Source organism: Giraffa tippelskirchi, chromosome 9 (assembly GCF_054371585.1).
Source record: "Giraffa tippelskirchi isolate mGirTip1 chromosome 9, T2T-mGirTip1v1.2.pri, whole genome shotgun sequence".
NCBI classification, from domain to species: domain Eukaryota; kingdom Metazoa; phylum Chordata; class Mammalia; order Artiodactyla; family Giraffidae; genus Giraffa; species Giraffa tippelskirchi.
Window position 1 is genome coordinate 140,494,836 of NC_137283.1, and position 25,761 is coordinate 140,520,596.

Below are 25,761 nucleotides of genomic sequence, written 5' to 3' on the forward strand. Positions count from 1 at the left end.
AGAGCTTGCAAGCTTCAGTAGTTGGAGCTCTAGAGCGAGGGCTTAGTAGTTGGGGCACACAGGCTTAGTTTCTCTGCAGCATGCAGAATGTTCCCAGACCAAGGATTGAACACATATCCTCTGCACTGGCAGGCAGATTCTTATCTACTGTGCCACCAGGTAAGTCCTCTACTTCCTTTTATAGGCTGGAGTCATTCATATGGTTGCATTTACCTAGGAGCTCAATTGGAACTGGAATACCTGAGTTGGCTTCATTCACACACCAGGTATTCTGACTTGGGTGGCTGAAATAGCTGGGGGCTGGGTTCAACCTCTGTCTTTTCATGTGGTCTCTCCTCACTCAGTAATGTAGCCTAAGCTTATTTACAGGGAAGCTACATCTCAAGAGTGCAAAAAGAGAAACTGCAAGTCTTAAGGCCTAGGACCAGAAGTCATTAACCATCACTTCCACAACATTCTAGTGGTTAAAATAAGGCAGTGCTAGTTCAGTACAAGGGGAAGGTCAATAAGACTCTACTTCTTGATGGAAGAACTGGGATGGGAGCAATTATTCTTGGCCATAGCTACAGACAATATATGACATCCCACCCTCTGGTCATGATTCACATGCCTTCCACAAGCAGAATACAATTACCCTATCCCAGTACACCCAAAGTTTCATCCAGGTTCATTCAGATTGGTAAGATTTTTGTTGTTGTTATGAATGGGAGTTGAAGCTTATCAAATGCACTTTTGGGGGAATTCTCTGGTGGTTCACTGGTTAGGGCTGTGTGCTTCCACTGCAGAGGCACAGTTTCAATTCCTGGTTGTGGAACTAAGATCCTGTATGCCACATGGAACAGCTGGAAAAAAATGCACTTTCTGTATTTACTGAGATTTTTATGATTTTCTCCTTTATTGATGATAAGTACATCAATTTTGTAATATCAAACTAAATTTACATTCCAAGAATCAGTCCAAATTGGTGGTGATATGTTAACTTTTTCATATATTGGTGTGTTTGGTGTTCTAATATTTTGATTAGGATTTTTGTTTTAGGATTATGTTTACGATAATAAATCTATAATATTCCTCTCTTGTAAGGTCTTTGTTGGGTTTTGGTGTTAAGGTTATATTGACTTCATAGAAGAACTTGGAAATAATTCCCAATTTTCTATTCTCTTGAATAAGTTCAATTGATATTTTTTCCTTAACTGTTTTGTAGGTACAAATATTGGCTCCAGGAGTAGGGTACTGCCATACCAGCATCAATATATTCCAAATTATGTGGCATTAACATCCAATATAGCAGCATGAAATTGTTATTGGGAACTTGGACTGTTAGCAATCCATGTCACCAAAAAAATCTGTAGAACTATATTCTAGAATAGCTTAAAGGGCATATTATATACCTAATAAGCTTATACTTTATGCAAAGAGGTAGAAAATAGCTTATTATAATGAGTCTGTTATTACTGGCTGCATTTGCCAAGGTACTACCAGAATTAAAGGAACTCAGAAGAAAAAATTTGCCTGGTTTGCAAGCAGGAATGAAAAGGAATTCAGAGACAACCAAAAAACTCAGATACCTGCAACTGAGTGGAGGTGCAACTGAGTCACACATTCAACTAATGCTAAGTCACTTTAGTCGTGTCCGACTCTGTGCGACCCCATAGACGGCAGCCCACCAGGCTCCCCCGTCCCTGGGATTCTCCAGGCAAGAGTACTGGAGTGGGTTGCCATTTCCTTCTCCAATGCATGAAAGTGAAAAGTGAAAGTGAAATCGCTCAGCCGTGACCGACTCTTAGCGACCCCATGGACTGCAGGCTACCCGGCTCCTCCATCCATGGGATTTTCCAGGCAAGAGTACTGGAGTGGGGTGCCATTGCCTTCTCCGACATTCAACTAACAGAGAAGCAATAGAGAAACCCTTTGAGAAACAAAGGCTGCTTAAAACTCAGCATCGCAGCAAGACCAAGTGAAGAAGAAAATAGCTGTCACACCACTGTTAGGATCTCTGAATGGAATAAGGTGGTACCCAGCAAATACTTTCACAGTTAGGAGCATATCTCAAGAAGAGGAGACTTAGAGTTTGGTTCTTCCCAAGGAAAGTCTGATTAGGCTCATAGTTGTTGTTCAGTGGCTAAATTATATCCGACTCTTTGCGACCCCATGAACTATAGCATGCTAGGCTTCCCCATCCTTCACTATCTCCCAGAGCTTGCTCAAACTCATGTCCATTGAGTCAGGGATGCCATCCAACCATCTCATCTTCTGTTGCCCCCTTCTCCTCCTTTCTTCAGTCTTTCTCAGCATCAGGGTCTTTTCCAGTGAGTTGGCTCTTCACATCAGGTGGCGAAAGTATAGGAGCTTCAACTTCAGCATCAGTCCTTCCAGTGAATATTCAGGATTTATTTAATTTAGGATTGACTAGTTTGATCTCCTTGCTGTCCAAGGGACTCTCAAGAGTCTTCTTCAGCACCAAAGTTCGAAAGCATCAATTCTTTGGCCCTCAGCCTTCATTACTGTCCAACTCTCACATCTGTACATGACTACAAGAAAAACCATAGTTTTGACTATACAGATAGACTGAGACAAGTCTCTAAACAGTTGTGAACAAAGCACTGCCTGAATTCAAATAGTTTTAAATAAATATTAAGAAATCAGTATTGTCAAAGAAGTCACCTACATGGTCTAAACGAGAATGTGATTGAGACTAAAAATGACAATCGAGATCCAGCCTTCTACAGCAGGATCTCGGAATTACTATGGATTAACTCTTTTATATACCATTCTTATCCTTTACAAATGGGAATACTCATTGCAGTTATCCTTTTATTGTTCTACCATTTTATATGTATCTTGTATGTATGGGGGCTTCCCAGGTGGATCAATAGTAAAGAATCTGCCTGCAATGCTAGAGACCTGGGTTCCATCCCTGGCTCAAGAAGATCCCCTGGGAAGGAAATGGAAACCCACTCCAGTATTCTTGCCTGGGAAATCCCATGGACAGATGAGCCTGGTGGACTACAGTCCATAGTGTCACAAAGAGTCAGACATGACTGAGCATGCACGCATAGTGTGTGTATGGGATAGGCCAGATAACTTTTCTTTTTAGTTCAGAGATCTGTAGGTCAAGAGTATATCTTGGTCTGTCATGACCGTTATGAATCATTTCTATCTCCTGGAATCTAAGCTAAAAGTATTGATGAAAAAAAAAATATTGTTGAGATGTAACTTTAGGGTTGTCTGCTTTAGGGAGTGGATGAGTATGTTATGCACATAGGAAAGGAAGGAAGTTGACCCAAAGGGTTAACTGTGGTAGATTGTATTACTCTTGTATAATCTGCTCCCCTTGAATGTGGCCTGGACCTAGCTACTTTCTTTTACCTAATAGAATAGAGCAAAAGTGATGGGATACCGCTTTTGAGGTTACACAGAACCTGTGCTTCCCTCTGTGTGTCCTCTCTTGCTTTCTAATTTGCTTACTCTGATGGAAGCCAACTGCCATATGAACTGCCCTATGGAGAAGCCCATGTGGCAAGGAAAACAAGGGATTCCTCCACCCAACAGCTCATGAGCAACTGAAACCTGGCATCAACCACATGAATGAGCTACAAATCCTTCAGATGAGGGACTTCCCTGGTGGTCCAGTGGCTACTCCATGCTCCCAATGCAGGGGGCCTGGGTTTGATCCCTGGTCAGGGAACTAGATCCCCCATGCTGCATCAAAGATCCCACGTGCTACAGTGAAGACCTGGCACAGGCAAATTTAAAAAATCCTTCAGATGAGACTGGAGTCCTGGCCAACACCTTGATTGCAGCCTATGGGAGACTGTGAAGCAGAGGTACCCCTTATGGACTGAATTCTGTCCCCGCAAAACCCGCATGTCGAAGCCCCAACCCCCAGTGTGACTATATTTGGAGATACAGCCTCTAAAGAGGTAATAAAAGTTAAGAGAGTTTATAAGGTCGGAGGCCTTAATCCAATTGGAGTGATGTCCTTATAAGAAGAGGAAGAGATACCAGAGTGCACCCCCACCCCCACCCCAAACCACATGTGCTCAGAATGTAGGCCTTGTGTGAACACAGCAGAAAGGCTGCTGCTGCTGCAAGACAGGAAGAGAGGCCTCACCAGAAACAACATGTAGATCTTAGAGTTTCAGCCTCCAGAACTGTGAGAAAATAAACTTGTGTTGTTGGTGTCCCATCCCCACCCCAGTCTGTGGTATTTTGCAATGGCAGATCTGGTACCTTAACAATACTATACCCTACTAGGTTGTATGTGGATTTCTGACCCCCAGGAACTTTGAGATAATAACAACAGTTGTTTTGAGCTGTTAAATTTTAGGATAATTTTCCATGCAGCAATAGATCATTAATATATTAGTCTAATTGTTCTCTGCTTATCCTCTGACTTATGCCTTCAAAAGCTGGGTAGGGGTAGGGGGCTGGTGGGGTGCATCCTCTTTGAGCCTTTCAGATTGCAGGGAAAGAAAAAGTCAGTATTCATGGCTAGTAAAGAATCATTCTAATTTTTGAGTCAGTTTCCCAGCTAAGTAAAAAACAACTCTGGTTTGGATTCATATTTCAGTGCAAGTAGTTGAGGAGAGAATAATTTCAATGATTTAGAGTTCATGAACTCCCTGTGCATATTTGTATGGATACATATATATATAGTTCTAATTATATTGATATAAACAAACATATATAGATGAATTGCTGTAATTTTATTATTCCTATAAGGACAGCATTGATAAACTGGATCTAGGTGATCTTAATTAAACATTTATTGAAATCAATGTATATTTTCTAGGACTGGACAAAAATAATTTGCTGAGATGTCAGCTGGGAATTCTCCCAGGGAAAGCTTGGAAATGGAGAGCTTCCACACAAGATTCAGTGCCTGGACACCTTACAGCAACAAGTCATTAAATCGACAGGTGAGTCACATATTCTAGAGATAAGATTAAATTCTAGGGTGACATTTACTGTGATATATTGGGTCTCATGTTACCATATTTAAAATAAATGTTTGTAAGAACTTAGTTTTTGAGTCACTTTAAACAGAAATGAACATACGTTTGTCTGCCTCAAAGATAATCTCTCTTCACCCCAGTTCACAACTCCAGTTTTATGGGAGGCACAAGACCTGCCCCCACTTTTGTCCTGTTTACACCTCAGGAAACAGAATCGAAACCTCCAGGACACACCCTGATTGTTGTAAGGGTGGTGTTTTGGTGTGGAGAGCATTAGTGTGTGTGTTTCTTTAATCTCTCTTCCCTCTTGTGCCTACTGCACAGTTCCCTGGGGCCTGAGGATTCCCCTTCCTTTGAAAGGTAATTTGAGAGGTAGTCACTGAATAGCCCAGACAGTTCTACCAGACCTCCATGGAGAAGGAGGCTGCCTGGGTACTCAGAGCCCCAGAGTGGCCCAGGCTCTTTCACAAAGGAAAGAGACCAGATGGGCTGGGACCAAAGCCTGACTAGTAATAATAGCAATGAGTTTATATATGTCATCTAAGCCAACCTGGACTGAGGTCCTGGCGTGGGGGCACACTGGTCCTGGTGTATGTCTTTTGTGGAGACACTCCTAACAAAGGCTATTCAGTAATATTTACTAACTTTCATTTTGGTGGGTGTTATGAAAATGTAGGACTCTGGCTTAGTAAAATCACACCTACTCCACATGGCCCTGTTTTCACAATTAAGCAGGTAGCTGGTATGTATTTTCAAGATGAAATGTTTGGGATCTGTTTCTCCGGACCACACTAGTTTAGGTAGAAACAAGAGCAAGGGTTCACTACTTCTTTGTGCCCTCCTTGGGCGCCTCTGTAATTACGTCCCCACCAGCCTTTCCCACCTGCCTACCCAGCAAGCCTAGGCTTGCCTGCATCCCTGGATAAAAAGCAATTTAAGCTGAAGGGAAAGACCCTTACTACAATGTGAAAGTGCTTTATGAACTGTAAAGTGCAAAGCAAATATTAGCTGTGAAGTTGTTAGGTTGCTTATGGCTTGCTTAGCAACTTGGAATATATTGAACTATAAAGGAAAATGTCATTTCTCCCCCAATTTGTAGCTCTTTCAGGAAAGAGTTGCTCTTATAAGTCACTGGTTTGATCTCTGGACTAACAAGCAACGTCAAGAATTCTTATTCACGATTTTTTTACGATGCACTAAATCACAACTAAGGTAAATGTAGCCTAATGATGTAATTATCTTAAAGAAAATAAAATATTATACAATGCTCATGTAACCTTTAAGAGTTTCTCTTTTCCCTAGAGAAAAACAACACAATTGATATTTTAAGGTTTATAAACAATCTTTTCTAGTGCTGCTTCCTCTTTGAGGGTGAAATGGAGCCTTAGGGAACTTGAACACCTTCATACCATAGTGGGATATTTGGTTTTTGCAAAAAAACTTTTGCAAAAAGTTATAAATAGCTTCAGCCAGTGAATCTTTAACAATCTCTTAGTATATTAAGTTCTCCTTGAAACTATCAGGTAAGGCATTTCAAGTAGGTGCTCCAAAATATTTGTTACATAAGTAGATGGATCTAAAAAATATCTGAGAAGTGACAACGGCAGCAACATTTAGAAATATGGGCAGGACTTGTACAGCAGTTGTTACTGATTACCGATAAGTCCTGGTTTTTAGTTGTTTCCCTTACATCCTATTATATCTGTAATTTATTTTAAAATATTCCAGCATGGCTGGTGTGACATGTGAAAGTGTTCACTGCAATTATACCCAGGGGCAGCTAGTGTTATAATCAAGAGTTAGTACTCTTGGGTTGGTTAGCTAGCCACTGTATTCAAAAGGATTGGAGAAGGAAATGGCAACCCACTCCAGTGTTCTTGCCTGAAGAACCCCAGGGACGGCGGAGCCTGGTGGGCTGCCATCTATGGGGTTGCACAGAGTCGGACATGACTGAAGTGACTTAGCAGCAGTAGCAGCAGTATTGAAAAGGTTAAAATGTCTTAGTTATTACCAGATACATTGCTAAGTAGCATATCAAATATCAGACATTAGTTTTTCTTAGCAACTTGTGGCACAGCTTGCCGGATGAATGCTAGAAATGGCCTGTCTTTTGTGAAATTAAAGGTATTCAGATATGTGGACAGACCAAGATATTCTAGAGCACCCTCTGGCACGCCTGGACCTGGTTGAAGAATCCAGCCAGGCTGGTAGGTGCTTATAAGGATGGATTCATCTCCCAAAATATGGCCTTGTCTGCCTGCGGAATCTCTGAAAGCCTTAGGGCAACAACAAGGGTAGTGATAGAATTTTTTTTCTGGAACACTGTTATTTCTCAGTTGAGTGAACCTTTCACCCAAGGGTCAGAGAGCTGGGATTTCATCAAGCCCACAGAGGAGACTACATGAAGTGGTGAGGTTGGGAGGACAGGCCAACCTTTGAGATTCTTAGGTAGTTACCAAAAAGTACCTAAGAGTGGTGCAAGACCAAGCTGGCTAATTTTCATTTATAGCATCTGCTGCTCACTCTTTCTTAGCCTTCCGCCTGCCCCATTTCCTTCAATCAACGGTTTCTTCTCTTCTGCCTATGAACTCACCTTTTCCGCTGTCAGCTTTCTGTGCATCCGTGGGCCCATGATGGACTATCCCTGGAAGAGTCACTGGAGGGAGACAGCCATCTTCTCCCATTAACAGACTGTGTTGAAAGAGGCTGCAAAGACAGGTCACCGATAAAGAGGCTCTTCAGTCAATGCTTAAAAATCAGGGGGAAGGGACATTCTTATGGTAGTCATTGGCTAGGTTTCCTTTGGCTCCAGCTTTGCAGCTTTCAAGATAAGAAAATAACAGACCAAACCCTTATATCCATAATTGCTTTGTGAGCCATCCTGTTCTAGCCTTCCGCATCACAAAGTGAGCAATTTTAGTTGTAACCACTGGAGGTCATTAGTGATCTTGTAGTATATTTTGAGGCTCATTAACATTAGGCCTGACATTTTTTCACTGGAAACTTCATCCATTGTCTGGTACCTGAATTCTTCTTTCTCTAGGACAGGGATATAGAACTAACCGGTTCACTGAAATTACTCTGCTTTGTTGGACAGCAGTTTCTGCAGAGCTGTGTGTATTTCGTAGTCCCGTGAAGCTATTATTACATGTTCTGGGCTAGTGACTTCAGGAGAAGTTGTATGTCAATTTCTAGTCTTTGAGATTGGCATCCTGAAACCAGAATCTTTAATTTGCAGTGGTGGTTTTTGTTGGTGAACATCAGTCAGTTCATTCCCCACAGTCTGGATGAAGTCTCTTTTACACTACTTCCTCCCATCTTTTTTGGTCATTTCTTCTCTCTTACAGACAGCTGCAGATACCATGTGCGGATGGTCTAATCTAATTTGAGCTATGCTTGATTTTAAGTAAATCTAAAAGCCCAACTCATTTTCATTTTTAGCCTAAAGTTAATGCAATAAATTTTAAAGCATCATTATTGAAATGTAATCCACATACGTAAAACTCATCCATCAGAAGGACACAGTTCAGTGGATTTCGTACATTCTCCAAGTTGGGCAACCATCAGCACAATCTAAGTTTAGAACATATCCATCAACCACAAAAGAAACCCCCTTTCTATTAGCAACTTCTCTCCATTCTAACCCCTCTCCAGTTCCAGCCAATTTCAATTCCTCCAATTCCATGTACACCCACTAATTATTTTCTTTCTCTATAAATTTGCCTATTCTAAACTTGTCATATGAGTGGATTCATACAATATGTGGCCTTTTATGACTGCCTACTTTCATAAATTATAATGTTCTCAAGGTTTACCTATTTTATAGCATTTATCATTACTTTCATTTTTATCATGAAACAATACTCCATAATATGGATATGCCATATTTTATTTATTTATCAGTTGATGGAATTTGGGTTGTTTCCACATTTTGACTACTGTAAATGCTGTTATAAATATCACTTTATAAGTTCTTCTCTATGGATGCTTATTTCTTTTAGGTTTATAGCTAGAAATAGAATTGCTGAGTCAAATGGTAACACTAGAATCAACTTTTAACTATTGTTTCTTCTGAATTTTGTTTACTCCTCTAGTCCCTATTCCCCCGTAAATATGAATAAGCTTGTGACTAAATGAGAGAATTTAGCATTATTTGAATACCTGAACTCTTTGTATGTAAGCTCAGTTATTTTTGTGTAATACCTTGTTTTCAAGACAGAGAAGCCAAAGTTTGAGATGCTTTGTTTTATAATTTCTGAATAACTTTGTTTTAATTTAGGCGGTTATAAAACTTAAATAGGCTATTGCAGTATTGGCCAGAAATACGTTGTCACAGTTTTTATTAAAAGTTTATTCTTAATCTCTACAAGATATATTCACATATCTAATATTTTTCTGTCCTAATAAATATTCCATGTTGTTAAGAGTTTGGAATTTTTCTTACAATATTTAAGACATTTTTCAATGGTTCACCTTCTTAAACCTTCCATCTGTCAAGTTTTCCCTCTCATCTCAACTTAAATGTCACCTCTTCTGCTCAACTTTCACCCCCATGATTTTTACAAACCTCTATCATGGCATTTCTCCCAACCCCCCATCCATTATGCCTATCTTGCCACATGTCTGATGATTTCCAGTGGTGTTGTCCCCCTGCCTCTTGCCTAGGCTGACCTTTCCTGTGACTCCTTGAAGGAAACTTGGTTGTTTGTGTCTGTCATGCTTGGAGAAACCTATGAGACATTTGAATTGGTCTCCTAGTCACACTGGTGCGACCGGTTTCAAATTGCTTCTGTTCAGCCAAAGGTAATACCTCCTACAAAGACCTTTTATTCTGGGGTTGGAGCTGTTCAAGCTTGTACCTTTTCCTGGTGGGTGGGGCAACATTCATGGTTCATGTAACTGCATTCCCAAGACTTGAGAGTTACTTGGACAGCAAGGAGATCAAACTAGTCAATCCTAAAGGAAATTAACCCTGAATATTCATTGGAAGGACTGATACTGAAGCTGAAGCTCCAATACTTTGGCCATCTGATGTGAAGAGTTGACTCATTGGGAAAGACCCTGTTACTGGGAAAGATTGAGGACAAGAGGGGGAGGGGGTGACAGAGGATGAGATGGTTGGATGGTATTACCGACTCAATGGACGAGTTTGAGCAAATTCCAGGAGATAGTGAAGGACAGGGAAGCCTGATGTGCTGCAGTTCATGGGGTCACAAAGAGTCAGATGTGACTTAGCTACTGAACAACGACATTCCCAAGACATGGATGGAGAGTGTGTGTGTGTGTGTAGGAAGAGGGAGATCACAACCAAATAAAGATTAGCTCTTGTCATTCATCTCTATCAGAGTCACCTGGAAACGGGGTTGGAGGGCAGAAAAATGTACCAACCCATGTATAGTTAAGAGGGAACATCCCCTCTTACTCTCATCTCATTACACCCACCCACACCCCTCCCAAGGAGTTCCTTGGAGGACTCAGTTGAGGATGTCTGTTTCAGTTGTAATCTCTGAGGAAATCTAGTGCATAAACTTTTTCAGAAACAACATACTTCTAGATTATCTGTAAATATAGAACATGTTGAGTTACTGCCATCCATTTGAAAGGAGGATATTTCTGTGTGGAGGTGGTGGAGAAGAGGGGGAGTATTCAGAGACACATTGTTTTCTAAATATCCAAGACAGGTCTGGAAATATGGGTCATCCTGCCTCTTTCCTCTCATCAGCCTCATATTCTGGACATACTGAGTTGGCCAAAAATTTCATTTGGGTTATCTGTAATAGAAAACCCCAAACTTTTTGGCCAACCCAATATTTCTACCCTTTCACATAGATCAAATGGTTATGGACAACCACAGGGAATATCAATATTTGTTTTGGGGGTGGCTTTTAGGGGTGGATGAAACAAAGAAAGAAAATCCTGAAGTTTAAAAGGAAAGGAAAATATGATCTATACAGTCCATGGAATTCTCCAAGCCAGAATACTGGAGTGGGTAGCTGTTCCCTTCTCCAGGGGAATCCTCCCAACCCAGGAATCAAACCCAGGTCTCCCACAGTACAGGCAGATTCTTTACCAGCTGAGCCACCAGGGAAGCCTAAGAATACTGGAGTGAGTAGCCTATCCCTTCTTCAGGGAATCTTCCCAACCCAGGAATAGAACTGGGGTCTCCTTCATTGCACGTAGATTTTTTTTTTTTTTTACCAGCTGAGCTACCAGGGAATCCCTAAAGAAAGAAAATCCTGAAGTTTAAAAGGAAAGGAGAAACCTAAACCCAAAGCTTTTTTACCGGGTATGGGTGGGGACAGAGTAAGAGTGTGTGGTAGGAAAGTCATTGGCTTACATTAGGCAAAGCCCCTGCACTTGAAGTCCTCACTTCCTGTTTCTCCTTTTGTAATGTTTCACTTCTCTTTACAGCGCGTAGCTCCACCTGCCATTCTTTATACACAGTAGTACTTACTTGTTTAATTAATGTCTGCCTATTCCATTAGAGGGTAACTCGAGTGCAGGGACTTATTCTGGTATCTCTTTCCATCCCTAGTACTTAAAACAGCACCATAGTAGCCACTCAACAAATACTTGTTTGAATGAATGGAGATGTGTTAGACACTCCTATTACAATGATGATAAAAAGATAATCAGGAAAAAACTTTCCTTTGGTAATTCTTTAGGAGGAAGGACTTTTTTTCAAGATATTACAAGTTATAGAATATAGGATATTACTAATACTTTGCTTCATTGAAGACTTTTCATTTTTAATCAATTCAAGACTTCTGTAATACAATTCCAGAAGGAATTATGCATAGTAATAATACCTAAGGGTATTACATATTGCTGGAAAAGGGCATGGCAACCCACTTCGGTGTTCTTGCCTGGAGAATTCCATGGACAGAGAAGCCTGGCTGGCTACAGTCCATGGGATCACACAGAGTCGGACACGACTGAGTGACTAACACGCGTTACATATTGCACACCTCCAGAGGGTGCTGTTTCACTCTGTCATCTGTGTGAATGGCACCTGCTAAACTTGTTTATTGTACAGCTTCCCAAATGTAGCAGCCCTGATAATATTCCAGTCATTTATAAAGTACATGATATTAGCTTCCAGATCTACCAAGTATCATTTACCCTCTGCGTAGGAAGAGTCAAATCCACAGATAATTTATTGGAAAATGGAGACAAGGTTTTAGGAGGCTATTTGTCTCTATTCTGTATTTAAAAATCTCTTTAAGAAATTTTCAGGAGGGTTGTGGCAGAGTCAGAGTAGAAGTGGGTCTTCCCTGGTGGCTCAGTGGTAAAGAATGCCTGCCAATGCAGGAGACATGGGTTCAATTCCAGGAAGATCCCACATGTGGCGGAGCAACTAATCCCATGCGCCACAACTATTGATCCTATGCTCTAGAGCGCGGGAGCTGCAACTACTGAGCTCACGTGCGGCAACTTCTGAAGCCCACAAAACGCCCTAGAGCCCTTGCTCCATAGCAAGAGAAGCCACTGAAATGAGAAGCTCAAGCATCACAACTAGAGTAGGCCCCACTTGCCACAACTAGAGAAAAACCCACACAGCAACAAAGATCCAGCACAGCTATAAATAAATAAATTTTTTGAAAGAGTAGAAGTGGCTGCCTATAAGACCTAAATGGCTAACAATCTTAGAAGCAGAAGGAGGATGCTCTTATTACATACATAGTAAATGTTCAGTGAACACCTGTAATCTTTTGTCCTGCCTTCTCTGTGTATTCTTTTGATGTCATGGTCAGAAGGCTTTCAACTGCAAATAATAGAAATGGAATTCAAACGAGACTAAGAAGAAAAGGAAATTTAATGACCCAAGATTTGTCAAGTTATAGGCTATGCTAGATCCTAAGATTCAAACAATGTTACCATGGCTCTTTCTTTCTCCCTTCTCCCAGCTCTGCTTCTCTTGTGTGCTGCATAAAACTATAAAGATAAGCACAAGACCTTTATGAAGGAAATTAGAAATCTGTATTAAAGAACAGTAGGAAAAAACCTGGGTAAACAGATATGCTATGTTTAAAGATACCAGTTCTCTCCACATAAATCTTTCAATTCAAGTCAATCCTAGTACAAATCCCCAAAGAGCATTTTCTTATGACCTTTGAGAAACTAATTCTAAAGCTAATCTGGGAAAGAGAATGGACTATAACAGCTATGAAAAATTTAAGGATAAAGAAAAAAATTAGTGAGTTGCACTGCCAGATATTAAAACCACTTTTATCCATTTATGAAATATCTTCATGTAATAACTCAGGTGTAAAGGGAAAAAGGACTGAGATAAGTGCTCTGAAGGGGAGGGAAAAAACAGGCAGCTATAAAGGTTGGGTAGATCAGGCACTTGGGCAGCTGGATGGAGATCCTTCCTCTTCTTGCATCAATTCCTGTTTAAAGGGCTAGAAACTGTCCATCATACACCCTCCCACCCACACGGTTCTCCACTTCCTCTTCATCTTCCTACGAAGCCCTTCCCCCTCCTAGGTATCCTGTGCTTCAGGGGTGGTGGGTCACCCTGACATCCAAAGAGTAAGTCATTCCCTCCTCCTTGAGGTGTCTGCTTTAGGAAAGGGCATGCAGTTCTTTATTCTGCCCAAAGAAACACAAGAGAGTGGCTGCTAGAGTTTCTGGGAGAATTTTCTTCACTCTCAAAGGGACCTAAAAAGGAACTTGAGGAAAGGACTTGCCTTCATCTACCCTATAGCCTGTGGTCTCTGTTGTGTGCAAATCTCTGCTCACAATAGTCAGTCATTTGGGAACAACTTCAGAAAACCAGCTTGAGGAGCACAGCAAACTACTAAGCAGGCAAAGTGAAAATACAGAAAATCTTGACCCTTGACTACTTTGAGTTCTTGAATTCACCAACTCTGGAGCTGCCCTGATTTTCCTTCTTTAAGAAAAGAGAAAGGAAGATAAACAGATTTTAAGGTGGTCCATAATAGTCCATTTATCTACTTGTCACTCTCTTGTCATATCAACTTTCCAGGATCTAGCAAAGAACCAGATTTGGAAAAACAAAAAGCACCTAGTGGTCAAACTGGTCTCCTTTACACAATAGGAGAGAGCCTGTCAGACCTTCCTGTAGAGTATAAGTCTTTAATTCAGGGCTTCAAACAGGATTATATTCTTCTAAGGACATCATGCATGTATTCAACACTTTGTACCTGATTGGCATCAGCATCAATATCTGCTAGGCTGCCTCTTCTACCAACAGGAAGTCTAGTTCACCAACACTGAGGAGGGTGACTCCATTAGAGTCACTTGGAATTTGGTAAAAACGAACTGTGAGCCTCACCCATAGACATTTTGGCTCAACATACCTGGGGTGGGGCTGGGAAGCTGTTTTTACTAAGTTCCCAAGATGATTTGATCTACAAGTCAAGTGTATAACACAGGCAATCCTAAAGGAAATCAGTCCTGAATATTCATTGGAAGGACTGATGCTGAAGCTGAAGCTTCAATACTTTGGCCACCTAATGTGAAGAGCCAATTCAGTGGAAAAGACCCTGATGCTGGGAAAGATTGAAGGAAGGAGAAGGGGACGACAGGATGAGATGGTTGGATGGCATCATTGACTTGATGGACTGAGTTTGAGCAAGCTCCGGGAGTTGGTGATGGAGAGGGAAGCTTGGTGTGCTGCAGTCCATGAGGTCACAAAGAGTCAGAAACGACTGAGCAACTGAACTGAACTGGGTGACCTGAAGGCCCCAAGGCTTCTTCCACCTCTTCATCTATTCCTTCTTGGAGGCGGGGATACAGACCATGAGTGTCCTATCTTTTCTATTATCAATTAACAAAGCAAAATTATTTGTTCAGCTTCTCTAGGTTTTTCATCTTTCATATCTGATACTTCTTAGTAGTTTTAGAATACTTCACTGTAAGTAACTTTCAACTTGACACAAATAATAGAAGAAATATTTTACTCTCATGTAATTGGAAAACTCAGAGGTAGGTTTGGCTGCAGTTGAAGCCTGATCCAGAAGTTCAGTAATAAAACCAATGATGTGTTTTTTTCTGCCCCTCTGCTCTACCTTCGACAGTCCTGGCTTCAACTATTATGGTTCCTCAGTTGTGTCTAGATGAGAAAAATTCTTATTTTGGTTTCACTCTGATTGGATTAGTTTGGGCTCATGCCCATTTCTGCCAGTGGCTGTGGCCATGGGATTGACCCACACAAATTTAATTAGCCTTGACCATGTGATTTTTTGGAGTCAGCTTCTGTAGAACCATATGGACCACCAAATAGGAATTGAGGTTATTTTATCTATAAAAAGAGAAAATACATGATAGATGCCAAAAGTGAAAGTGAAGTGAAAGTGTTAGTTGCTCAGTTGTGTCTAACTCTTTGCGAGACCATGGACTGTAGCCCCCCCAGGCTCTTCTGTCCATGGGATTCTCCAGGCAAGAATACTGGAGTGGGTTGACATTCCCTTCTCCAGGGGATCTTCCTGAACCAGGGATTGAACCTGGGTCTACCCACATTGCAGGCAGATTCTTTACCATCCAAGTCAACAGATAAAGTCTATTCATGGAGCATTCAATGAATCTTTACCAAGGATTGGTAACTGTATAACAAGTATAGTTCTGGGTATGTGAGATTCAACACTAAACACATGGTAGTGTAAAAGACTCCTACCCTTTGAAGTGCATATTTTAGTAGACTAAAACTTGTCTTAAAATGGGAAAAGAAGAATGTCCATGAGTCTCACTGGATATTTGATAATACAGAATAGCACCCCTGGAAATATTTGGGAGTATTTTGCATGTCTTAGAAGCTAGAGCACTGTGGTAGACTGGATAAATGTCTCAAAATATGTCCAGGCCCCAATCCCTGAAACCTAGAAATGTTATCTTGTATGGAAAAAGGACTTCACAGATGTGATTAAGGATTTATGATGGGGAGATTATCCTGCATTATTGGGGCTCAACATAATCTCAGTGGTCCTTGTAATGGGTTCAAGAGACATCATAAGCAGAAGAGGATATGATGTGATGATGGAAGAGATGGAGAAATTTGAAGATCTCAAGCTGCTGGCTTTGAAGGTAGAGAAAGGGAATATGAGTCAAGGAAAACAGTCAGCTACTAGAACCTGAAAAAGACAAGGAAACAAATCTCCCCTTAGAGTTTCCAGAAATAAACCAGTCCTGCCAAAACCTTGTCTGTAGCCCAGTGAACCTGATTTCAGACTTGTGATCTCAGAATTCTGAGAGGACGCATGTACTGCTTTAAGCCACCAAGTTGGTGGTAATTTGTTATAATGAAAAGGAAATTAATACAAGCAGTGATTTTGTCTTCCTTGTTTTTCAACTTTTTTCATCCTTTATTCTAATTTACACATATTTATTTACCCCCTGCTAAGCTACAAGCACCATATTAGGTGCTGGGGACAGAGCAGCCAACAAGACTGCCGCTATGCCTTTTTTATTTTTTTATGGCGCTTCTAGTCCCGTAGAAGAGAAAGTCTTTAAATGGTGAATGAGTCAAAAAAAAAAAAAGGACTAAAAGATTTGAGGGTTAGCTGGAAAAGAAACACAAAAATAGTGCTTAGTTTACACTATAGTGCATATCAATGTAAAGGATACAGGTTTTGGCAAAGAATATGAGATGGAATTAAGTAGGCAGGGCTCAGTGAGCAAGCAGTAGCCTCACAAGGGGAAGTGTTTGGGCAACAGAAACGGTCAGCCTATTGGGAAGGTGAGAGGATTCTGGCAGTACCCCAGAAATATCACCCCCCAAACAACTAAGGTCCGTCTAGTCAAGGCTATGGTTTTTCCAGTAGTCATGTATGGATGTGAGAGTTGGACTGTGAAGAACGCTGAGTGCTGAAGAATTGATGCTTTTGAACTGTGGTGTTGGAGAAGACTCTTGAGAGTCCCTTGGACTGCAAGGAGATCCAACCAGTCCATCCTTAAAGGAAATCAGTCCTGGGTGTTCATTGGAAGGACTGATGTTGAAGCTGAAATTCCAATATTTTGGCCACCTGATGTGAAGAGCTGACTCATTTGAAAAGACCCTGATGCTGGGAAAGTTTGCGGGCAGGAGGAGAAGGGGACGACAGAGGATGAGATGGTTGGATGGCATCACCGACTCAATGGACATGAGTTTGAGTAAATTCCGGTAGTTGGCGATTGACAAGGAGGCCTGGCGTGCTGCGCTTCATGGGGTTGCAAAGAGTCGGACGCGACTCAGCGACTGAACTGAACTGAAGTGAAACCCACCTTATATGGTCACCTATATGTCACAAAACTAGCTTTTTAAAAGCCACATGACTTTGATATGTTATTCTGGTTCCAGAGAAAGTTTCATGCTCCTGCCTCAGAACCATATTTTGCTTCATTGGTCACAGGTCATATAATAATAAGAATCACACAAGGAAAGTCATCCTGCATTCACATAGTGATATCAAGTCCAAGTACATGCATTATCCTTTATTTTCTATAAACCTCAGCAGCTTTGGCCAACCGAATCAGTACCAAGGAAATAGCTACAGTTGTGCAAAGTGAAAAAGGAAAAGTAACTGGGGTCTCACCTAGGACAGGTGCTCAGGGAAGCCTTCCCTGGTGATCTGACACTTCAGCTGGAATCTGAAGGATGTTTAGAGATAGACAAGCCAAGACGTGGAGAATGAGTGTTCCATTTGGAGGGGACCACTTGTGTGAAAGCCATGGGCCTTCTCTGTCTATTCAATAGTTCTATAAAATCAGGCCTTTGTAGATGCATTAGAAAATGTGAATAAGCAGAAAGAGGAAAATACCATAATCACCCATAATTGCACCACTTAAATGTGACCTTCTATTTTTTATGCTTTTATGTATCCATTTAACTGTTTATGAATTTGCATATACAAATTATTTTAAAATCTTAAAAAAATCTTTAGTCAGCCTCCTTATTGCTGTTCCCACACCTAGGTTTGCTCTTTCTTTCACTGGAGACCTCAGCACATGGTTCTGCATTTTCTGTCCACCCCAGACCCAGTGGTTATTCTGTGTGACACTCGCTTCCATGTGAAAATCCACCTAGCACAGACCCTTACCACCTCATCAAGTGTGTGAAGCTGCTAGATAAGACAAGGAGACACTACCTAAACCATTAGAAGGCAAGGAGCTCTGCCAAGTCCGCTCAGCCCTCTCCAGACCACCTCTCCAACCTGCTCTCTCAGTTGCTTCATCATGATTGTGGCAGCTTCTTTCTACTTCTTATCAGAAATTTTACAACAGAGAATTAGATTCAAGTTCCATGTTACTAAGCGTTGTTATTTTCGCAAAGCACACATTGTGCATTGAATAGCACACTGCGAGGCATTATCATGAATTATTTAAATGAAGCTATCCCTGTCACAGCAAATGAGCAAAGCACATTTTGTTCATTGTCTCCTCACATGTTGTTATTTCTCTTCATGGATTTCTTCCTTTGCGACATTAACTAAAATGCAATGAGCCACAGTGTCATTACTGCAAACCACCCTATTTCTCTGCTCCTTATGCACTGATTCTTTTTTTAATGTGACTGAAGCATTTTCTTTCCTTCATGCTTAAGATTCATTATACTTGAATGTTTCCTTGTAGCAATGCAGACTAGGAATAAATATAAAACATGTGTAATTAAGGTTTACTTTAAAAAGCAACTCAGACTTGATTCTCCTTTACTTGACTGGGATGGAACAGTAGATGCTAAAGTGGATGGGGATGAAGACTCTGAAGATACTGAGAACTGTCTTTGAAAAGGAGGCTGAAAACTTCTGTTTTGCACTTATTTTATTGATCTCTTTTAGAATTCCAAATGAAAGCAAATTGTCTCTCAAGGGCCCGTGGAATGATTGTGAAGCCTGCCTCAGACAGTGAGGAGTTAAGGTCATGAATCCACTGGGATTAACTGTCCTTGTTGTTGTCACAAGTCTCATTCAGTTTGAATGTTAATCACTGTCACTACTGAGAAGATCCCTATGAGACACTTCTGTCTGTGGATACTCTGTGCTGCCATCCTTTGCCTCCTGCTTACCTCCAATCCCCATCCTTTCCAGACTGCAGGTTCATTTTAAACCACTCCGTTCTATCCCCAGTTATGACAATGCTGCATGGACAGGGATCAAGAAAAAGCAGTGACATAAAGTCAGGGGAGTAGAACACACAAAAATAATAGGCAATCATTAAAACTTGGAACTGAAGCAAATAGTTGCTTCTTAAAAAACAAAAACAAAACAACTTTTTACATAATTTTTAACTTACAGAGAAAAGGTGCAAAGCTAATGCAAATAGTTTCTTTAAACTTTTTACCTGGATCCCTTGATTGTTAACATTTTACCATTTTTCCTTTATTATTCTGATTATTTGAGAGTGAGTTGTAGATGTAATGTCCTACTAACCCTAAGCATTTCAGTATGTTTCCTAAAAATCAAGTGCACTCTCCTGAAAAATCACAGTACATCCTCCAATGTCAGGAAATCATCATCAATTCAACACTAGTGTCCAATGCACAGACGCCATTCAATATTCCTGATTGTTCCAACAATGTCTTTTACAATCATCCTTTCCTTCTCAGTCCAAAATCCAGCCAAGGTCATTTGTTGTATTTAGTCAACAATCTGTTGGTGAGAGTAACTAAGGTCTTTTTTTGTCCCTCACTGGAGGTACCATTTTCATTTTGCATTGAATCTTTCTGAGGCTTGGCCCACTCTATGGAAATTTAGGTCAGAGAAGACCTCCTGATGGATGAAATCTGCTCAGAGTCATCACTGTTTTTTCAGTGAGTTAATCTGTGTCCATTAGGACTCAGTAATAGGGCAGCAGTAGCCACTTAGTGAGAAAAAGTCTTGAAGTCCCAGTGGCCTTAGGTAAATGAGTTCTGGTAGGTTTTTATACCAAAGTTTTCAATTAGCTGTAAGATTAGTCACAAAATGTCAGTGATTCTGCAGAGTTAGGAGGAAATCAGGGAGTTTCAGGGAAAAGCTTAATTTACTGATACCTGGATTGCTACCTGGAGGCCTGGAACTATAGCAGATGTTTATTGCTAATATATAAAGAGAACAATCAGGTATTGTCTTTTTTGTGTGTGTAATTGTTAGCTTCAGGGCCAGCAGTACATCCTTCATGGACCATGAAATGTTTTTTGGCCTAAGAGGGCCTCTAGGATGATCACTTTAGTAGGGCCTTGGACTTTATTCATTCAAGATCTATCTGTGCTCAGGTAGCATGCATGTAAGAAGTTTTCTTCAAGGATATTGTATTTTAGAAGTTTTCTTTGTGGATGTCATATTAAAAAGTTATTGTTGAATGTATTAACATATGATATAGTTTATGCTTAATTTTTCTTATTTAGTGATAAACACTGAATATTTATGGAAGAAATTATATAATGTCTTGGATTTGCTTTAAAATAATATGGAGATGATTGAGGAAGATGAAGAACAGGATATGGCAGAAACCAGGTTGAGTGCAGGATGATAATTATTTAAATTAATTACTGGAGTCATAATAGTATTACAAATATTAATGCAAGATAAAGACATTTTCAAATAAAAGGAAACTGACAAAATTTGTTGTCAGAAGACCTGCAATAAAGAAATACTAAAAGAAGTTCTTCAGGCTAAGGAAATTGATACCAGATGAAAACTTGGATTTAAAAGCAGGAATGAAGAGCACAGGAACTGATAAGTGTGGGAGAAAATATAAAATTTTAAAGTTATTTTAAAGATATATGACTAATGCAAAACAATGTAGCCATTATAACATAAGTAGATGCAGTAGAGATGACAACAAATGCACAAAGGATAGTGAGAATTATATTGTTGCACTGGTCTTTAATTTTACATAAATATTAGCTTTATGTAGACTATGAAAAGTTAAAGATGCATATCATACTTCCTAGAAACAACTTTAAAAAGTAGTGCCAAGATACCCTAAAAAACAAATAAAGGAATTAAAATGGAATACAAAAATGTTTATTAATTCAAATCAAGGCAGGAGAAGAGGAATAAAGTTTCATTAAACAGATGGGAATACCAAACAACAAATAACAAAATTGAAATTTGGGTTCAACTATCACCAATCAATCCTAAAGGAAATCATCTCTGAAGATTCATTGGGAGGACTGATGTGCAAGCTGAAGCTCCAATACTTTGGCTGCCTGATGTGAAGAGCTGACTCATTGGAAAAGACCCTGATGTTGGGAAAGGTTGAAAGACAAAGGAGGAGGGGGATGGCAGAGGATAAGATGGTTCAATAGCATCACCGACTCAATGGACATGAATTTGAGCAAACTCCGGGAGATAGTGAAGGACAAGGAAGCCTGGTGTGCTGCAGTCCATGGGGTTTCAAAGAGTTGGACATGATTTAGCAACTGAACAACACACCAACAATAACAATAATTCCCTAGAGAAGGAAATGACAACCCACTATAATATTCTTTCCTGGGAAATCCCATGCACAGAGGAGCCTGGTGGGCTACACTCCATGGAGTCACAAAAGAGTTGGACATGACTTAGCAACAGAGCACATAACAATAATTAAATTAAATATAAGCAGACTAAACCATCAAATAAAGACAATGTTTGTCAAGTGAGCAAAAAGATAATCTCACTGTATATTGACTACAAAGGGCACTTTTAAATATGACTTTTTTTTTTTTTTTGCCATGCTATGTGGCATGCGGGATCTTAGTTCCCCAACCAGGGATCAAACTCGTGCTCCTTGTAGTGGAAGCATGGAGCCCTAACCATTGGACCACCAGAGAATTCCCTACATTTTAAATATAAAGGCACTTATTGGTAAAGTATAAGAATAGGAAAATATACTTCATGCAAGTAGTAAGCATATAAAAGTAGGATGGCAACATTAATATCAGACAAAATGGACTTCAAGACAAGGAATGTTACCAGAGAGATAGAGATGGGCATTTTATAATGAGAAAAGTAACAATTCATATCAAGAAGTCACAACAATTATAAATGTTTATGTACCAAATAACAGAGTTTGAAATTACATGAAACAAAAACTGACAGACTAGAACAAAAGAAAAGGAAATTAGTTTGAATATAGAAGACCTCAGCAATCTTCTCATTCTCCTAGAACTAACATTTATAGAAAACTAGACACAGAAATTTACAATTATATGTTGTTTTTATGAGCAAAGTAACATTTATCAAGATGCACTATTTCCTGGTCCACAAACTAAGACTCAAACATTTCAAAATTCTTGAAATCTTATTAAATATATTCTTTAACAACAATGCAATAAATTTGGGGATTGATAAAAATAAGATATCCAGAAAATCCCCAAATATTTAGAGATTAACATCACTTATAAATAACCTATGATCAAATAAAAATCACAAGAGAAATTAGAAAATATTTCAAGTTGAACGACAATGAAAATACGACATGGCTAAAGTGGACTGCAGTACAGCTTAGAGGGATAATATCATGTAAATATTTTTGTTAAAGAAAAAAACAATTTAAAATTAACAACCTAAATTTCTACCTTAAGAAAAGGGGGGAAAAATATAGCAAACTATACCCAAAGTAAGTAGAAGGAGAGAATTGGTAAAGAATGGAAATAAATATAATAGAAACTGAACAAACAATAGAGAAAAACTATGAAAACAAAAACTGGTTTGTTATAAATAGTAATAAAATTGATGAACTCCTAGGAAGAGTAATCAAGGAAAACAGAGAAAATGTGAATTAGTAATATCAGGAATATAAAATGGGATGTTGCTATAAATTCTATAAACATCTAAAAAATACAAAATTATCAACAATTTTTTACTAATAAGTTACACACTTTAAATAGTTTTATAGATTCTACATACATGTGCATGAATTGAGACAGTTTACTGCTCTCTTTCCAATACATATACCTTTATTATTTTTCTTCCTTTATTGAACTGGCTAGTATCTCTATCCCATGTTAAAGTAGTGAGTGTAGACAATCTTGCTTTGTCAAGAGGAAGACATTTACTATTTCACAATGAAGTATGATGGAGCTATAGGTTTTTATTCTAATTGCATTGGGAAATCATTGCAGGCTTTTACTTGCATGAGTGATATTATCTAATTTATATTTTTAAAAACCACTTGGGCTACTGTGTGGAAAACGGGCTCTAGGAAGACTGGAGTGGAAGCAGTGAGGCCATCAGGTGGTGGCTGCCCTCACCCAGGAGAGAAGTGGTGGTTCTCTGACCAGGGAAAAGGCAGTGGAAGTTGAGAGAAGTGACTGTGTTGGGGCATGTGTTTTGGGGGATGTCTACTTGTAGAGATGACAGGACTTGTTGATTTATTGAATTTGGGTAAAGAAAAAACCCAGATTTACATTGTATACAACTATGTTTATTTCAGATTTATTTTCTTCTGTGAATTTTAGATATTGATTGATATTGGTAATATATAATTTTGTATTGATAACTCATCTTCCTCTTTAAAATGGATCATTGAATGTGGATACAGTATTCTTAAAACTCTAGCCATATGTTATTTAGGACTTAATTTTTTTTAAGGTAGAACATTAGAGAAAGAAAAGTGACCAATATTTATGCCAGATTTTTAATCAATTTTAAATATTAGTGTTCTGAACAAAATTTCTGTATTTTTCTTTTTAGGGTTATCCAAGACTGGTTTTCAGAAAGGATGCAAGTGGCCAAAGTGGATTTCTCTACAGTGTTACCACGCTTCATTTCTCTATATATCTTTTCCTTTCTGAATCCAAAAGATTTGTGTGCAGCTGCACAAGTCAGCTGGCCCTGGAAATTTTTAACTGAACAGGTTACCATTTGTCACTTCCTAGTAATAGGGCTCAGATGCAACTGTCATCTGTAATGAGGCAATGAGGGTAGCTCCTTTACCTGAAAATAATAATTGAGGGTGTCTGAACCATAATTAATTTATCCTTAAGAGAAAAAAATAGGGAATTTTTTTTCATGGGGAATTATACTTAATGGGGGAATTAAATACAGTAATTTATAGGTCAGGGGATATACACTACTCTAATAATTCATATAATTTTGATCATATTTAAATACTCAATTTAGTTATTTAGGAAATAATTTATCTTGGTTAAGAAGTCCAATCTTTTGTGCAAATTTATATAAGACTTGGTTTTAAATGATATTGTTTTAGTCATGATAACCCACCTTAAAAATTGCTCTACAACCACAACTTTAACTGCTCCCTCTTTGGCTAACCTCTGTTGAAGAATATAAATCTAGATCTTCTACATCCGCTGCCATTAATTCTGCCTCTGGGATGTTTATCTCTTTACTTTTAAAAGACTTAATGAAATGTAATAGTTGGCATACTTTAAATACAAATCAATAATTTACTCCTTTAACTTGTACAAACTTTCCAGGATGGACTTATGTTGAGATTCTGATCTCACAGAATACCTGGCTCTCCATGAAGGGGCCACATGAAAAGCCAACTGTGAGCTCTGGATTTATAGCATTTGTGAATCCAGCTTTAGTGTTCCCATGGTATAGTGTTTCCTCTTTTTTTACTTTCAACCTTTCTCTGTCCTTACATTTAAGGAACATTCTTATAAACAGAATATGGTAGTGGTTTTCTTTTACCACTTGACAATCTTTTTTGACTTTTACCTGGAATCATTTAGGCTGTTCACATTTATGTAAATACTGATACATTTGGGCTTAAGTCCACAATTTTACTATTTTTATTTACTATTTTATATTTTGTTTTTCTGTCTTCTTTTAGGATTAACTTAAATATTTCTTAGATTAATTGTAAATTCTTTACCAGTTCTTTCATGGCTACCATAGAGATTACAGCGCTTATCCTAGGGTTATTTTACTACCTCTGAGATAATGCAAGGAGCATAGACCTCTTTAACTCCATTTGCTTCCCTGCTCAGTTTCTATGCTTTTGTTCTCAAAAATTTTAATTTTACACATACACACATATAAATACACAAACATACATTAAAATATATATGTAAATATATAATAATAAATATATATTTTATAATATCTCTATTGTATATGAAATATATGCATACCTCATGAATATTTACTACAATTGTTTAATATAATATATAGCCAATATTTATTTACAAGTCACTTTTTCTGTTATATTTCATACCTTTCTGCATCTCTGATTTTCCTATGGGGTTCAATTTTTTCTGAATTCTCTTTAGTATTTCTTTTAGTACAGCTTGCTACTGACAGATTCTCTTAGTTTTTGTCTGAAGATGTCTTTATTTCACCTTCAAATTTGAAGGATATTTTCACTGGGAATTTGAACTCTAGTTTGGCAATTAATTTTTTATTAGAACTTTGAAAATGTTCTTGAAAAGTAGGGGGTTTTATTGTTGGTTCTTGAAAGGTAATGCTTCTGTTTTTCTCTAGCTTCTTTTAGGATCTTTTTCTCTGTCTTTGCTTTTCTGCAAGTAAGATCTCCTGGGGGAGGAAAGGACAACCCACTCCAGTATTTTTGCCTGGGAAACTCTATAGATAGAGGAGCCTGGTGGGCCACAGTCCATGGGGTTGCAAAGAGTCAGACACGACTTAGTGACTGAGCAACATGCACAGAGGGGTGTGTGTGTGTGTGTGTGTGTGTGTGTGCGTGCGTGCGTGCGTGCGTGCGTGCGTGCGTGTGTGTGTGTGTGTATCTTGTTTTGTATTTTGCACTGATTTGTAAATTGGGGATTTGATGTCTTTTATCAATTGCAAAGCTCTCAGATTCTCTCTCTTCACATATTGCTTTTGCTCCACTTTTTCTCTTTCTTCTGGATTTCAATTTATTACATTGATTCACCATGTCCCATAAGGTTCATATTCTTTTTTGTGTCTTT

At 39.0% G+C, this 25,761-nt stretch overlaps 2 protein-coding genes across 6 annotated transcripts in view; one reads left to right on the plus strand and one right to left on the minus strand.

Annotated features, from left to right (window-relative positions):
- Positions 1-25,761, minus strand: part of NHSL1 (NHS like 1) — a 400,302-nt gene that overhangs the window by 351,322 nt on the left and 23,219 nt on the right. For both annotated transcript variants that reach the window (XM_081528899.1, XM_081528896.1), the window contains exon 2: positions 7,552-7,664. In XM_081528899.1, coding sequence (XP_081385025.1) covers positions 7,552-7,642 — 91 coding nt within the window. In that variant the 5' untranslated portion in view covers positions 7,643-7,664. The remainder of the gene's footprint in view (positions 1-7,551; positions 7,665-25,761) is intronic.
- The window catches only part of ECT2L (epithelial cell transforming 2 like), a 71,818-nt gene that overhangs the window by 8,184 nt on the left and 37,873 nt on the right, over positions 1-25,761 (plus strand). Inside the window, exons 1-4 of one of the 4 annotated variants that reach the window (XM_081528913.1) lie at positions 32-159; positions 4,796-4,922; positions 6,058-6,170; positions 23,558-23,720. In XM_081528913.1, coding sequence (XP_081385039.1) covers positions 4,821-4,922; positions 6,058-6,170; positions 23,558-23,720 — 378 coding nt within the window. In that variant the 5' untranslated portion in view covers positions 32-159; positions 4,796-4,820. Of the gene's footprint in view, positions 1-31; positions 160-4,206; positions 4,230-4,795; positions 4,923-6,057; positions 6,171-23,557; positions 23,721-25,761 lie in introns of those variants that run through there. The other 3 variants (XM_081528915.1, XM_081528917.1, XM_081528916.1) reach the window with 3 other exon arrangements.